This window comes from Ceratotherium simum, chromosome 26, assembly GCF_057802395.1.
Source record: "Ceratotherium simum simum isolate JZ-2026a chromosome 26, ASM5780239v1, whole genome shotgun sequence".
NCBI classification, from domain to species: Eukaryota; Metazoa; Chordata; class Mammalia; order Perissodactyla; family Rhinocerotidae; genus Ceratotherium; species Ceratotherium simum.
The window spans coordinates 16,945,698-16,962,823 of NC_141925.1; the positions used below are offsets into that span (position 1 = coordinate 16,945,698).

The window sequence follows — 17,126 nt, forward strand, 5'->3', positions numbered from 1 at the left end:
TCCATCTCCAGAATTTTTTCATCCTCCAAAACTGAAACTCTGTAGCCATAATACAATAACTCCCCAGTCTCACCTCTCCCTAGCCCCTGGAAACCATCATTCTACTTTCTGTCTCTGTGAATTTGACTACTCTAGGCACATCATATAAATGGAATCACACAATATTTCTCCTTTTGTCTGGCTTATTTCACAACATAATGTGGTCAAGTTTCATCTATGTTGTAGCATACATGGGGATTTAATTCTTCTTTAAGGTTGAATAACATTCCTTTGTATAGATGTGTCAATTTTGTTTATCCATTCATCCATCAATGGACAATGGGTTGTTCCTACCTTTTGGCTGTTGTGAATAATGATGAGCATGGATATACAGATGTCTCTTCAAGACCCTGCTTCCAATTCTTTGGGATATATAGCCAAGAGTGGAATTGCTGAATTATATGCTAATTATTTAAATTTTTAATTATTTAATTATTTTTAATTCTTTGAGGGACTGCCATATTGTTTTCCATAGAAGCTGTACCATTTTACATTCCCACCAGTGGTGCACAAGGGTTTCAATTAGTCTTAGTTTTGTTTTGAAATAGTTTTGATTTCACAGGTTCCCCTGAATCTCTGGTATCCTCAGCGGTCCTCACATCATAGTTTGAGAGCAATATTGCAAAGTCAATGAAAAAATGTATTGATAATTGTGTTACATATTTCAAAATTCCTCTCCATAGGAGTTGTACCATTTTGCACTTTGACCAGTAATGTGTTCGAGTGTCTATTTCCTCATAGCCCTGTCCACGGAGTATATTGTCAAACTTTTGTATTTAACTGCACTGGGAGGTAAAAAATCTTATTTCAGTGAAGTTTTAATTTGCATAACTCTTCTTATGAGTGAGGTGGGGCATTTTTTCTTACATTTAAGGGCCATTTGAGTTCACTTTTCTGTGAACTGTCATTTCATCTACTTTGCCCACTTTTACGTTGGGTTGTGTCTTTTCATTCTTGACTTCTAGGAGCTCTTTCTGTGTTAGGGATATTAACTCTTCTGCTGTGGTATGAGTTGAACTTTTTTCCCCCGGTTGTCATTAGGTTTTTGATTTTGCTTACAGTGTTATTAGCCAATGGAGAGGTTTTTTGATGTTTATATAGCAGATTCATTAAATCACTTCTTTTATGGATTCAGGATTTTGAGTCATGGTCGTAAAGGCCTTCCTCATTATTCCAAGGACGTCTTACTTTTATAGAAAAGCCAGAAATCTAAATTTTTATCTGAAATTTTTCAATTTTAAAATTTTGACCAAATTTTTTAATAACTCTGCACCACAAGCCATCTCCAGCCTAGAGGCCCAGCATTTGTGATTTCTGCACTAAGGTTGTATCATGGTGTTGGGACCTCATGACAACACCATGGTTATGACTTCTTTTAAGCCCACCCTGGCATATCCACCTCTCCCTCCATCCCAGCCAAGATGAATCCTTCCATCCTCAATAAAAGTGCACAGAACTTCAAGTGAAGGAGTGGCAGGATCAGCAGTGAATGGGGTGGAATTTTAGAAGTCCAGCCAAGAAAGGAAAATTAGAAACTTCCACATCACTCTCTTTCTCTGATGTCTCATGGTGGAGCCCTTTTGACAATCCCTGCCTAGTGGCCATCCTGCACACTCCCTTGATGACAAGGACACGTAACTTTCTGGGAAGACTGATGCAGTCTTTGGTCAGTGCTGATTTTCTCTTATTAAACCCAAATCCACCTCCTCTATGAACCGAACACACTAGTCCTTGTTTCACTCTGAGAGGTCACAACAAAGCACATGCAGTATGTGCAGCAAACTGTGTGTCAGCTGTCCCAGAGTTTTTGCTCCACTCTGCACCAGTCTCTTAGGCTCGTCTTTCTGCCAAGTCCATGCTCTTTTGCTCCTACCCCATGTTGCCTTCATGGAAGGTTTACATCTTCTTCATAGCTCATCCTAGTGCCTGACATGTAAGTGCTCAATAAATATATATTGAATGAAAGGGTGATTAATGAACTCAGCCAATTTGTCCAACTCTGTGCCTCTTCCCCACCCCATTACCTTCTCCACGCCAGACCAGTGATCCACCACATCACTAGCAAAGTTAAACTTGGCAGGGACTTCCTGGTGGCCCCACTGCAGGGCTTCCAATTGCCTGCCATAAATGTGGACAGTGCGACTGGACATCTGACCCCCTTCAGGATACAAAGCCCCTGGAGTTTCTGCAGCCAGTGCCTGGTCATACCTGTGAAGGAAACAGGAGACAGAGGTGAGTCTTTGCCATATAGTCATCAGTTGCTTAAGGAGATTCATCCCAGCCTTACAGGGTTCTTCCAGAAATTAACTTGTTGTGCTTATGACTGAATTGGCACTCAGCATCCATTTCAGTTTCCTTCTGGTGTGCCTTTCTCCAAAACCACAACACCCTGTCTAGATCCTATCTCTCCAGCACCTCTGACAGCTTTGTGAACACCCAATGCCATGCAATAAATCCCTTTGTGCTTAAAAAACAGTGGTGTGGTAGACTGAATTGTTGTTCCCAACAATTTCCCCCTGCTTGTAGTAGGATATATGTCCCTATTCATTTTCAGGTGACTTGCCCAGTGCCATCTGGGGAAGAGTATATATCCATTGCTCATTGACTCTGGCTTGCCCATAGGATACGCTTTGGTCAATGAGTGGATGTGACTGTGTGGTTGGTCAAGAGCTCTTGCATTTATGCCCTCTGTCATGAGAGTAGCATGTCCCAGATAGGTGCCTACCTTCAGCCTGGGTCCCAGAGTGATAACACATGTGAGTTGAGCTGAGCCCAGCACATCCACGGCCAACCCACAGACCCAGGGGGAAAATATGCATGGTTATAAGCTCCTGAGATATCCCAGATGTTTGCTACTGTAGTAAATGCTGACTAATACAAGTAGCATCTATTTCCTTCAACTGAACCTTGACTCAGACATCTTGAATACTAAGCACCCAGCACAGAGGACCTAACACAGAGAATCACTGTAGAAATTGTTACAGTTGTAATTATTGTTTCCATCTATGCACTGGCTCCAGGGAAGGTACTTCCAAGGCTGTGCAGGCTGGTCTCTGAGTTCCTCCACGTGCACTCGATGGGGGTTGCAGAATTTAAGTCTAATGACCTTTGATTCCAGGAGTCCTGCCAATTGGCTGCTTTTCTATCCCCTGTTACCTAGGTAGCAGCAGCCAGAATGCTCAGGGTCTCTGACACTTGTGCCTACTCTCCTATTTTCCAGAAGAACAAGGAGTGAAGATTTCCTTAGCAGCTCCTGGGCAGGAATATTTATTGCCTTTGTTCCCGCTGGTCCCTCTCTCTTTCCATGGCTGGCTCTTTCCATTCTTCTGGCCTCGCCTCCTCAGAGACACGTCCTTCCCTGACCACCACCTACTCCTTCTCCCCTTTGATGACCCTTCTCCCAGATATCCCAGTCCCCCCCTTTTGTTGTGCTAAAGGCCCCATTTCCCTTGCCCAGTGTGGCCTCCTCCCTGAGACCTGGCAGATACTCCCTTTCGAGGACCCTAGGGATTGCAGACTGCAGGACCCTTGGATTTTCACTCTCCTCCATGGCTCTGACTTCTAAAGCTGGGTTAGAGCCATCATGAGGCACGATCCCATCAGTCCACTCCTTGCAGCAGTGCTCACCTGCCAAGTCCCTTCAGGAAGTCTCTCTGGGGATCTCTTGGTCCACCCTCCTCCTGAGCAGACAGCTCCAGAATCCTTGCAGCCTTGGAGGAGAGCACAGCTAATCAAGCAGACAGCTCCAGAATCCCTCCAGCCTTCAAGGAGAGCACGGCTAATCATTAACTGTGGACAAGCCAGAGCCTTACTTGGGGTAATGCTGGTCCTCCATGCTGTGTTTGTGAATTGCACAGCCCTAAAACCTTGGGTCCCAGCAGGGACTGTTCTTTTAATCCAGGGGGTATAAAGGAGATTTATGCCCAGGACTGACAGCAACTTCATGCTCCAACCAGGGAGAGAGAAACAGAGCTCCCATGGGCTTGAGGTACATTCTCTCACCTCACTTAGCCCTTTTCTTCACCTGATTTTCCTCTTACTCCAGTCTCTTTGGATGATTCCTCTTTTTCTCCTTTATCTGCACTCACTCCACACGTGATCTCCCCCGGGATCATAGCTGGGTCTTCAGCTCCAGTGGTTGGCAACTTCTGCGTCCACGACCATGCAGTAGAAGCTCTTGGTTCAGGACTGAGGGCCTGAAGCCTGTCTAGATTTGAATTTGGATTTTCTTGCTTTTGAGCTGTGTGCTCTTGAAGAAGTTATGTTACCCCCACTCCAAGCCTCAGTCTTCTCATCTGGAAAGTGGGGGATAATCCAAGGACACCTCTTAGAGGTGTGAGGAGTAGACTTGAGAATGAGCATCAAGCACCCAGCACATGAAGATGCTTCAAATAGCTCTAGAAAGGTGCATTAGAGTTTCAGCTGCTTCTGGAGAGGGGAGCTAGTTTGACTTTGAAACAGGCCAAAGTGGGTTTTTTAATTAAATTATTCAATTCAAATTTTATTTACTTATTCAAAAAGTAAATAAGGAAATGTTAAAAAAAAAACCAAATGCACAGCATACGGTAAGCACTCACTAAATTCTAGTGACTTCAGTCTAGAATGGGGGACTTGGGGGGGTCTTTGGACTCACACACCTGCATGGACGGAGGGTCTGGGGGTCATTGACCATTCCTCCTGGTCACATGGACACAGCAGATTTGGGGAATAAGGGTGGTGGGCCTGGGAACAGTAATTAGGGCCCCAAAAATAGAAGGAAACTCAAAAAAGTCATTTGTTCCCCAGAAAGTGAGGCAAAAGGACCCGCAGACCCATTTGGTTGGCAAGTTCTGGAGCCGAGTTCCCCAGGACATGCCATGGAATGCTGTCCTCCCTGGAAATGTCTGTCCTGTCAATTAGTCAACAAGTATTTATTGACTGCTGCTCTCAGATGGACATGGAGGTAACCAAGTCAGAGCCCTTCCAGTTTGGAGGCGAGACAGCTAATAACCTGTAGAATGCTCAAGTTCACCTTAGATATTGTTCAGGGTAGATCAGAGGTCAGGTCATGTCACAGTTCTTCTCAGCACCCACCAGTGAATCCCATTTCAGGCAAAATAAATGTCCAAGTGTTGACCATGTCACCCAAGGCTCTACATGGTCTTCACACACACTCCCTTCCTCTCTGGCTTGATGTCCTGTCCCTTTACCACTCACTGCACATCAGCCCCACTGGCCTCCTTGCTGTTCCTCGAAGGCACATCCTGCCTCAGGCCTTTGCACCTGCTGTTTCTTCTTCTCAGACCACTTCCCCCAGGCCTCTACATGGATAACCCCTTCTCTCTCTTCAAATCTTTGCCAGAGATTTTTGTCACCTTCTCAATGAAGCTTACCCTGACCATCTACTTAAAATTGCAATCCACTTCCAAACTGGTTCTTCCTCCCCCCTTACCCAGTACTCTTTTTCCTTAATACTCATCACTTTCAAACATATTAAAGAATTTACTTATTCATTACTTTTTCTCTGTCTCCTTCCATTAGAATGCAAGCTACATAAGGGAAGAGTACATTGATTTAGCTCAAGAACTTAGACAGTATGTAGCACACAGTAGATACTCAGCAAACATTTGACTGAATGAATAAGGGCTCTGAAGAAAATGAAACACGTTGACATGATAATGAGTATGACTGCGTGATGTGTGTGGCTGTGTGTGTGACAGCCTACGTGTATGTGTGCAAGTGTGTGTGAATGTGTGAGTGTGTGCATGTGACTGTGTGTAGCTGTTGTGTATGTCTGGTTCTGTGTGTGAGTGCCTGTGTGTGTGGCTGTGCATGTGAGTTTGTGCATGTGGGTCTGTGTGTGTGAGTGTGTGGGGGTGGGAGCATACTTATATGTGTATATGGGGGTTATGCGTACTTGTATGTGTGGATGTGTGTGTGCTGTGTGTATGTGTGTGAATGTGTATGTGACTGTGTGTGACTGTTTTGTATGTATAGCTCTGTTTGTGAGTGTATGTGTGTGCCTGTGTATGAGTTTGGCACGTGTGTGAGTGTAGGTGTGTCTGTGTGTGAGTGTGGTTGTGAGCGTGTGTGGGGCTGTGTGATCATAGACATCTGTGTATGTTTGCATGTATGGGTGTCTATGTGTGGCTGTGCATATGCAGATGTGTTTCTGGCTATGTTTGTGTGTGTGTCCGTGGTGTGTGTGTGCATGCTACTTTATTTAGGATGGTCTGAAAATACCTCTTCCAGCGCACTTTGCACCTGGCCCCCCGGGGACATTGCGAAGGCACAGTGCTGGACTTTGATGAGCTTCTCATTGCAGGCTTACTCTTTCCGTCTTTTTAGGAAATCTTGACCTCTGCACACAGTTCAGAACACCACAGTGCAGTGGGAAATCTATGAGGTGGAAAATCAAGTTTTTCTTCAAAAATTTTTTAAAGGATAATGGCTACTTCATGCTTTCACTGCTGTGTAAATACGCACACGTGTAATCTTAACCAGAACTCTATGCGGGAGGCATGTGGAACACCGTCTTATAGATGAGGAAACAGGCTCCGAGGAGGAGGCCCCACAGCTGGCGGGTGCTGCAGTGGAACTTGGGTCTGACTTCAAAGTCCAACGTCTTTCTTACAGGCAACACTGTGTTTCTGAAAAGTGAGTTTAAAAGAAAAAGATCTGAAATGGTCACTGTTCAAGGCTGTGTCTGATCAGCTGGCCACTGGACTGAGTAACAGTGACTGGAGATTACAGTTACCGAGGGCTTGCTCTGGGCTACAGATGTTAGCACATTCAGGTTTTGCTGTTGGCAGACCTGGTATTTAAATCCCAGCTCTGCCACTTATAGCTGTGCAACTTTGGGCAAGTGACTCCACCTCTCAGAGCTTCAGTTTCCACCTCTGAAAATAGGAGCCATCTGGAAAATCATTTCTGCCACAAGCTCTTTGAACTTGCTGTTCTCTGTCTAGGACACTGTCCTCCCCACTCCCCATGTCTGCACGGCTCGCACTCTCACCTATTTCAGCCTTTGCTCAAATGTCATCTTCACAACAAATCCTTCCCTGGCCACTTTATTTAAAATCTCACACCTCCCTCTTATAGATCCTATCCACCTTCTCTGCTATTGTCCTTTGCACTGATACCATCAAATGTACTCTCATTTTTTTTTATTTGTCTGTTGTCTCTCTTTCCCACTGGGATGCAATTTCCAGAGGGGAGACATTCTGTCTTTTTTGTTCCCTGGTGTATCCTCAGTGCCTAGAACTGAAAGAATAATTTTTGTTAAATGAAGGGATGAATGAGACATGCCTCCTTTGTTGCTTTTTGTGGGGCTTAAATGAGATAATGTCCAATAAGTCCTCAGCACAGTTCAACAGTTAAGGAAAAGCTCAACAAATGGTAGGTGTTTGTCATCATCACCACCACCACCATTATAGTCCTCATCTTCATCTTTATTAAGATAAGCATACGTGATGGGCTGTAGACCCCAGGGCAGAGAGAAATCCAGAAGCAGAGAGGAAGAAAGTGCTCCTGTCTGGGCATACGCTGGACATAATTGCTTCTCTCCTTAAAGATGCTGCTGTGATTGCAATATTGCACAACAGAATGTCAGGCTCTTTCTAGCTAAGGATCATTTCCCAAATCTGCGATAAATTCTGAAACAGGAAAGGGTCATCCTATAGCCAACACGCAAGCATTATTACTCAGTAAAAGCTGACACCACCTCAAGTTGTGCTGAACTCAGTGGGCTTAGAAGAAACGCCAGTTGGAAAACAAAATCTTTCAAAACATGACTGGCAGAATGATAAAAAGGAGTCCTCGGCACTGGGAAGGTTGGGAAGAATAGATCTCTTGCAGTGTCCCAACCCCCAATATATAGAAGGAAACAAAGAGGCCCAGAGAGGGGAAGTGACTTGCCTGGGGACAAGTGAGGACTTCTCTTAGGGACTTTTCAGTGATCAAGAAAAGAAACAGGCACATTAATTTAGAGAAAAATATGAGGTAGGCAGTCTTCAGGCATAATCCTTGCTTGAAGCTTCCTCGGTGCCCTATTCTTCTCCGAAAAGTATCTTATTTTCCATTCATTCACTCAATGACTATTTACTGATGCCCACCAGGCAGCAGGTCCTAAAATGGGCACTGGGGTGGCAGAGAGGACTCTGATTGACTCATGATCCTGAAAAGCCCGCAATCTACTAGGGAAGATGGGCAAAAAATCCTGACAATAGCAGCCCAGTGTGATGCTCACGAAAGAGGATGTTAAATGAGACTTTCCCTGTTCTCTCGGAACTTTGGCTGAAGCCCAAAGCCGAGACTAGGATGACAAATATCCACAGTTTAAAGAGAGGTTTTCCACACAATGTGCTCAAAGGTGGCCCCGAAGTTTGGAACTTTACCCACCTCCAGCCTGTGTATGACAGAATGCTACCCACAGAGCCAGCAAGTGGACTTGGAGGAAGTGAACTGCTGATGTTTTAGGAAGATAAGATAAGCAAGTACTTCAAGAAAATGACTTGTACTAGTAACTAACACTGTGCCAGGCACTGGTCTATGTGCTTTACAAATACAAACTCATTAGAACCTCAAAACCATCCAACGGGTGGGTGTCATTTATTTCCCCATTTTATAGATGGGACAATGAAGCACAAAGAGGTCAAACAGCGTACTCAGTGCCGCACAGCCAGACAGCGCAGGAGCCGGTATTCAAACATCAGGCAGCTGGAGCCCACGTTCCTGCATTGAGGAGGGGAGACTCCATTTCACCCAAATTCTCACCTCCCCCCTGCTGGATGCTTTCTGAGTTCCAAAAACCCGTCCACTCGCTCCAGGATGTCACCAGAGAGTAGAAAGGCTCTTGGAAGGGGCCTGCACTTTCAGAATTCCAGCATTCAGAATGTGGAATGCTTGGCCAATGGGCCAGTGGGCATTGCTGAAGACCACCATGTCTGAGCTGATTTGAGGGGGCCCCACCCAACACGGCTGCCTGCCCAGGCAAGGGACCCTCACAGGATAGAGGGAAGAGGGTGTATCATTGGATGGGGATCCAAGAGCGGAGCGGTGAGAGGTTGATGACGTAGTCGTCCGCATCAGGGCAGCATCAGGAGGGACCACGCTAGCACCGGTCAGGAGTACACCTCACCCCTCTACCCACCTTCCCCTGACCTGCCGGACCCTGGAAGAGGGGAGCGGATGGCCGCCTGAAGAAGTGTGAGAGGACACGGCACACAGCTGGGCGAGGCTGGCCGGTGGAAGAGGGGCAGCTCTCAGCTGGAGTTAAGTGCTGATGTGGATTGGACTAAACACTTAATACCTGAAAAGGAGGCTTGAGAGAGAATAAAAAGATAAGGGATCTACCCAGGGATTTACAGTCCTTTGGAAGAGGAAGAGAGAGCGACATAGTGGCTTTGAATATCAGCGGTAGGAGGAAAAAATATAAAGCTCTTTTCTGACCGCAGCCCATCAAGCCCAGCCCACTCAATGTCTCCATTATCTCTGCCACCACGTGGTTAGGGAGGGTGTCCTGGGATCCCGGAAAAGTCTGGGAAAACTTTACAGAAGAAACACTTGAAAGCTGAGCCTTACCTACAGTTGAGCCCTCAGGCCAGGAAGAGGCAGAGTGAGAGCAAAGGAAGTTCAGTAAGAAAAGGAATGGGGCCAAGAGTGAGAGGGAGGAAGTGTGACCCTGGAAAGTGGGGCTGGGGTCTTGGCAGGTTCTCCCAACTCCAGACAGGAGAGGGGGTGGAGACCTGGGGACGGGCTGCTATGCAAAATCCCCCTTGGGCTTCAGTCTTCTCCTCTGTTCAATGGAGATAATAATACTTTCTTCTTAAGATTACAGTGGGAATTCAGTTAGATCAGTTTTCCCCAAAGTGGGTTTTGCAAGGTGATTTTATTTAATTAATTAATAATTAATTAATTAATTTTTTATTGAGGTCACATTGGTTTATAACGTTGTGTAAATTTCAGGTGTACGTCATTATATTTCAGCTTCTGTATAGACTGCATCGTGTTACCACCAATAGTCTAGTTTCCATCCATCACTGTACACATGTGCACCTCTATCCCTTTCGCCCTCCCCCAGCCCCACTTCCCCTCTGGTAGCCACCAATCTGTTCTCTGTATCTATGTGTTTGTTTATCTTCCACATATAAATGAAATCAGACGGTGTTTGTCTTTCTCTGTCTGACTTATTTCGCTTAGCATAGTACCCTCAAGATCCACCCACGTTGTTGCAAATGGCATAATTTCGTCTTCCTTTATGGCTGAGTATATACATTCCATTGTATATATGTATCACATCTTCTTTATCCACTCATCCATCGATGGGCACTTAGGTTGCTTCAAACTGGTGCAGCTGCTTGGAAAACATATGGAGATTTCTCAAAAAATTAAAAAATAGAAATACCACACGATCCAGCTATTCCCCTTCTGGGTATTTATCCAAAGAACATGAAAACACTAGTTTGAAAAGATATGTGCACCCCTATGTTCACTGCAGCATTGGTCACAACAGCCAAGAGCTGCAAGGTGATTTTAGACGAGCAGTTTTCATGTTTGTGGGTGTTTTGATGTGTATTGGGAAAACATGAACAGAACTCCAGACTCGTGGTTTAATGAGTATTCTATTTCTTAGGGTGAAGATATTTTCTTCTAGAAGTAAGTTGATTTACAGCACGGATGGTCGGTGGATAGAGCTACAATCGTGAGAGTAGAATGGGAACGAGTGAAGATCAAGAATAACAGAGGATTTCAGCAGAGCATTCAGCACGATGCCTGGCACAGAATAAACCGACAGTAAAGGATGGCGGCAGCACTCGTCCTTGCGGCTCTAACTACCGATGACCTCTGGGGCTGGGGGTGCAGCTGGGAAGTGCTGGGTGGTGGTGCTGGCTCCCTGTGGTGTGGCTGCAGCTGGGAGTTTTGTCTTTTCCTTTTGGAGCTGAGCTGGGCTGAAGTGACCGTGGGAGAGCTGGCTGGGAGTCACGTGTGTCAGCGGGGCCCCTAGGGGGAGGGTGATTGGGTCTCCCCCACCCTTTATCATCCTTGGCTTGTCCCGACTGAAGTCTGAGCCAAGGCCCCTGGTGGAGAGCTCTGACTGCAGCGGGAGAACAGACTGGTTCAGCCCAGGGGGGAGTGGAGGGGAATCCAGACAGCATCCGCCCTGCAGACAAGGCATCTGAGGCTGAGAGACGGGAGCAGTGTGACCACAGCACAGTGACGGCAGGTGCCGCTTCCCCCAGGCATCATTTCCACCCAAGCCACGGCTTTCAGGGAACTGACATTCTGGGGGCTCATTAGGAATCCCAGCAGCGCCCCATGTCCCGAGGACAAGCCCCAGCCCAAGAGCACTAGTGATGTGGAATCAGACCTGCCTGTTTTCCTGGCCTCTGGCGCCCCCTGCTGTTGGGCCTGGGCAAATCCCCTGTCTGAATTTTCACCTTTAAAATGAAGAGAATTTGCCCAGCCCAGGAATGCCATAAAAACAAATGGCATAGGGGCGCCGGGTGGCGCAAGCGGTTCAGCGCTTGCACTCTGCTGCGGGGGCCCGGGGTTGCCAGTTCGGATCCCTGGTGTGCACCAACGCACTGCTTGTCAAGCCATGCTGTGGCGGCGTCCCATTTAAAGTGGAGGAAGATGGGCATGGATGTTAGCTTAGCGCCAGTCTTCCTAACAACAACCACAAAAAAAAAAAATGGCATAAAGAACAACAGAAAGACAAGTACTGTATGATATTACTTATATGTGAAATCGAAAAAAGTTAAACCTGTAATAAACAGAGAGTAAAATGGTAGCTACCTGGGGGTGGGGGGATAAGAGTGATGGCGTTTAAGGGTACTAACTTGTAACAAGTAGCAAATAAGCCCTAGAGATCTAATGCACAGTATAATGAATATAGACAACAATATTGTGCCATAATGATGTAATGTGATAAATATCACTACAATCATATTACAGCATATAATGTATCAAAGTAACACACTGTACACCTTAAACTTACACAATGTTACATGTCAGATTTATTTTTTAAAAAAAAGAATAAGTAAATCACTTTGACATGATTTTTTCTTTTTAAGGGCTAGGAAACCTTAAGGGGGTCATTTCTCTGTCATCTCCCCAGCACTCATTGGAGAAAGACAAAATTCCGAAACCAGGCCATCGTGAATCAGTTGTGAAAGGCGAAGCATGTGTGGACACTGGGCTGGGCCCCCTGGGTTTGAATTCTATCTCTGTGAGATACTAGCTGTGTGAACTTCAGCAAACTGCTTAACCTCTCTGTTCCATCTGTAAAAAGAGGATGTTATCAGTATCTGTCCAACAGGATGGCTGAGAGGTAACATTTAGAGCTGTGCCTGGACATAGCTGGCGCCGAGTGTGAGCTGTTCTTAGAAACACTGACCTGCCTTGCCCACCTCAGGGCCTTTGCACGTGGGTATCCTTTGTTCAGAAAGCTCAGCCCCAGTCTCTTGGTTTACTGCCACCTTTCCTTCAACCCCAGCTCAGGGGGGACCTCCTTATGGAAGCCTCTCCTGATACCCTGGGTCCCCCCAGTCTCGATCAGCCCCCAACTATGTTTTAACTGTACTGTTTCCTTCATAGCATTTACCACAGTCGGGCATTATTCACATTATTCTTTGATGAATAATATCAACCTCCCCACTAGACCGTAAACTCCACAAGGCTAGTGTCATGAGCTGAACTGTGTCCCCCCAAATTCATATGCTGAAGCCCTAACCCCCAGTACTGCAGAATGTGGCTGTATTCAGAGACGGGGCCTGCAAAGAGGTGAGTAAGTTAAATGAGGTCGTTAGGGTGGGCCCTAACCCAATGCAACTGGTGTTCTTATAAGAGGAGATGAGGACACAGACACGCACGGAGAACAGGCCATGTGAAGACACAGGAGGAGACAGCCGTCTACAAACCAAGGAGAGAGGCCTCAGAATGAAACCAACCCTGCCAACACCTTCATCTTGGACTTGCAGCCTCCAGAACTGAGGAAATAAATCCCTGCTGTTAAAGCCCCCCAGTCTGTGGGACTCTGGTTGGCAGCCCAAGCTGGCTGATACAGGGAGGGACTGGGTTGGCTGTTGCTTATCATCATATTCCCAGAGTCCAGCACTGAGTAGGCGCTCAATAAATCACGATTGGTGCATGAGTGGAGGTGCTGGGGGTCGGGTAAGCAGCACTGGGTTCACTCTGAGTTTCCATCTGCTTCTCCTCCGCCTGGCTGGTCTCAGCTGCCCAGAATCATCCTTTCTGTTTCTGGGCCTGGGATGTGGCTTCAGGTCCTCGTGTCCTTCCTGATAAGACACACTACACTACCATTTGGGGATGATGACTTAGGGTGTGGAGGAAGAACTAGACATGAGGCAGAGTGTGATTTGGGGGGATTGTTTCTTTAAAATAATTTTTTCATTAAAATAGTTATACATACTCAGTTATACTGAGAAAACTTGGAAAATAGAGGAATGTAGAGGAAAGGAAAAAACCGTCACCCATTATTTTCAATACCCAGGAAAATTACTATTAACGTTTTAGTGTATTTCCTCCCCATCGTTTTTCCATCTACAGTTTTTCTTTTATCTTTCAAAGCTGTGACAGCTGTGACTCTCCAGTATTCATATGTTATTTTTATTCTGATTTAAAACTAAGATAGCTCAAGTTTTCCCCAAGGCATATTTTTAATGGCCACATAATATGTTATTGAGTTAACTTACTGCAATTTAGTTGATCATTACTCTATTATTTGGACTTAGAATTTTTTCCTCTTTTTTCATGGTTTTAAACAATGCTACAGTAAACATCTTTTGAATCCTTCCTTTTGTAGTGATTCCCAAAGATGGAATTTCTGAACTAAAGGCTGTGGCCATTTTTTTATGGCCCTGGATATGATTATCAAATGGCTGTATCAAAAGGGTCAAGTGGTTGCACTCCCATTGGCAGTGAATGAGATCACAAGTGTTCTGACGCTCTGGTGACCCGTCCCTTGGAGGGCCAGCTGCAAGCTCTTAGGAAGTAAGACCAGTGGGCAGCTGCTGAAGACGCCTCCAGACAGAGGGGGAAGTTGAGCCACCAAATATCTGCTAGGCTGGGCAGGGGCCATGCGCTCTGGGTCAGTGATGTTCTTCTCTTCCAGGGTCATCCAGTGATTCTGGAGATGTCCATTTGGAAGCCGAGAGCCTTTGATGTCACAGGGTTGAAGGAATGATGCTCCAAGTGGGGACTAACCAGTGATCCCGCCAATTCTCCTTAGAACCTTCAGAGGCCTGTGGGGCCTTTCTGGGGTTGTTTCTCATCTCCTCCACTCTTGGCTTCTCAATTTACTCCTTTGGATCTTTCCAGAAACCGTCTTTGGCAGTTCTGAAACAAAGGCCACCTAGTGACCATAAAACAAAAACAAAATCACTTTGAAATCATCATTTCCCAGAAAGACTTTTGTCTCGAAAAGAGTCATTACCATCGGTCACTTCGTCAGAAAGCCTCCATGAGTCATGGTTTTATCCAAATGGCAACAATCAAAACAGTCAGAGCCTGGAGCACGTGGTCTTTCCCACAGTGTTTCAGCACCACCCCCTGAATCTGATTTACAGTCACTTCTTAGAGGAGGAACAGAATGTGCTTTGGGGAGGCCCCGTGAACAGACAGGGAGAAAAGGCTGCAGCAGCTGCTGGGCCTGTTTGTGCCTTCATCTCCCCAGCGCCGAGCCCGGAGGGGGAGCCCAGGTAGCGTGTGCCCTCCTGAGTCCCCAGCTCATCATGTCCTGGAACCCCCGATGTTTACCTTCCTGGGGTACTTGTACGGAGCAGTCACCCTTTTCACGTGCTCCTGGAGCTCCCGGGTTAGTTCCTCTGGATCATGAGAGGAGTAGGCTGGAGAAAGGACTATAAACGCCTTTACCACCTGCCAGAGAAAAATAACCAATCAGGCCTTGTGTAACAACTCTTTTCTCCCTAACCTAGCCTTGTGAATAAGCACTCACATTTACCAGCAAAAGAAGCAAGTTCTACAATTCCTTGGGCTCAGCCAGTGAAATGGACAACACCAACTTTTTCTGTTGCTTGCCTTTCCAGGACCAACTGTCAGGAGCATTGGCTTTTGTGGAATGATTTCAGACTCCTACCTATTTCCCAAACTAGTCTCCATACCTGAAGTGACAACCTTAGGAGCCAACGTGCTTGTCTTAGGATGCAAATACTTGGGAGAGAGAAGCTTCACAAACTCCTTAAGTGCCATTACGTCCAGGTTTTCCTGACTAGGAAGGTAACTAGGCGTAGGTTTGGAGAGGCAGGATTGGGGAAGAGTGCAGACCACTTTCAAGGGGAGGGGGCTCTTTCTGAGACTGCATGTGTGAGCGTCTGCAATCAGCAAACATTTTGCTGCACAGCCTCTATTCCAGGCATCCTGAGGGACATGCTGCACCTTGGCGCTCTCTGCCCACGTCTTTCTTGCAGGCTGCCTCCTGCCAAGGAGGAGGAAGAGTCCCAAACTCAGGCACAACAAAACGTGGTTTCTGGTAAGAACAGAAGAGTCCAAAGGCCAGGAGGTTGCTTGTTCATACCAGCATACAACTCTGTCAACACATCCTGTTAAGCGGTGGTTCACTGTCCTTGCATACTTCCAAAGGTGAGCATCTCACCACCATTTCATGTTCAGACACATCTGGCTTTTAGGAAGGGCTTTCTCTTACTGCTAAAACTACCAAACATTTACTGAGCACATTCTACGTGCCAGGCTCTGTTCTGAACGCTTTACATGGATTTTCTGTGAGCACACAGCAATTTGTCACAGCCCCAGCTAATTTGCAGCATGCAGAACTAGGCATACTTTTCCAGGTGTCATTTCTCCAGCATACAGATGGGATTCTCACCTCCCTCATTCTACATTAGTGGCCTCAAATTTTAGTGGGCATCAGAATCAGTTGGCTGGGGGCTTCTGGTCAAAATGAAGATTCCTTGGGCTGCATCCCAGTCACTCGGATTCAGCAAGTCTGACTTGAGGTCTAGAAATCTGCATCTTAAACAAGAACCCCAGACGATGCAGCTGTGAGCAGTCCAGGGCCCAGACTGAGCATCACTCCTCTGGCCCCAGTGCTTCTGAGAATGTAGCTTGATGTTGCACCAACTTTCATAAAGTAACTACATACAACTTCAGGATTACATTGGATTTACAGCCAGTGAAAAGCACAGAGGTCTGCCTATGAGCTTATTTCTCCCATTCTATCTGTTCCTTTGGGACCCTGGGAAGGAATTGGCATTTCTCCTGAGAAAGGCTAGCTTATTGAATTTGGCCCATCTTTCTGATAGATCAAGGTCACTGCAGATACTTATTCTGTCATCCCTCGAGTTAGCTGTTCCCCCCAGGTTAGAGCCACCAGCCACTATGTCTGGGGCACTTGCTATGTCCTCATCTGCAAATGGAAAAGGACTTTCTATGGGACAGGACAGATGACAAAGCCTGCACCTACCACTACCATCTCCCACCCAACAGTCAGCCTTTTTTGGACCCAGTTCTGTCTCTAGTTGTCACCAAAGTGTTGGTATCTTCCCCTGGTGTCCCTCTAGAAAGTATTTATAGCTCTAAAGACACGAGGGCAATGCTCAACCAAAAGGAATGTGTGTCTGATGGCAGCATTTCAGACTCTATGGTGCCTGGATGGCAGAAAGATAGGGGGGAATCTGGGCCTTCCAGATTATTCTGCTGGGTGCTAATAGGCAGAGAATCAGGGGGCAATGTTCTTGGCTGGACTGGTTACCTCTCCTCTGACGGGGTCTGGGCTGCTGACCACAGCAGACTCCAGGACAGCTGGGTGCTCGGCAAGGGCACTTTCCACCTCAACCAGCCCGATCCGGTAGCTGGAAGAGGAAAGCAAACTCTTCCATATGACCTCCCCTCGCTCATGAAGCTTCGAAGGGAGAAGAAAAGAGCAGACAGCTTGACCTTGCAGAATTGATCACATCATCGTTTCTTCCCATGAACCAAAAGTAGCCATCCTTGTCCATGTGGGCTCGGTCCCCCGTGATGTAAAAGTCCCCTCGTTCTGATGCGGCCGTCTTCTCAGGATTGTCCTGAAAGACGAAGAAAGCCCATGAAGGGACATCGGGGCACAGCCA

At 46.4% G+C, this 17,126-nt stretch overlaps 1 protein-coding gene across 1 annotated transcript in view; it reads right to left on the minus strand.

Annotated features, from left to right (window-relative positions):
* Nucleotides 1-13,474: 13,474 nt before the first annotated feature.
* Nucleotides 13,475-17,126, minus strand: part of LOC101401552 (acyl-CoA synthetase medium chain family member 5) — a 37,493-nt gene continuing 33,841 nt past the window's right edge. Inside the window, 5 exon segments of the mRNA XM_087417068.1 lie at nt 13,475-14,313; nt 14,315-14,392; nt 14,797-14,916; nt 16,769-16,868; nt 16,954-17,081. Coding sequence (XP_087273194.1) covers nt 14,275-14,313; nt 14,315-14,392; nt 14,797-14,916; nt 16,769-16,868; nt 16,954-17,081 — 465 coding nt within the window. The 3' untranslated portion in view covers nt 13,475-14,274.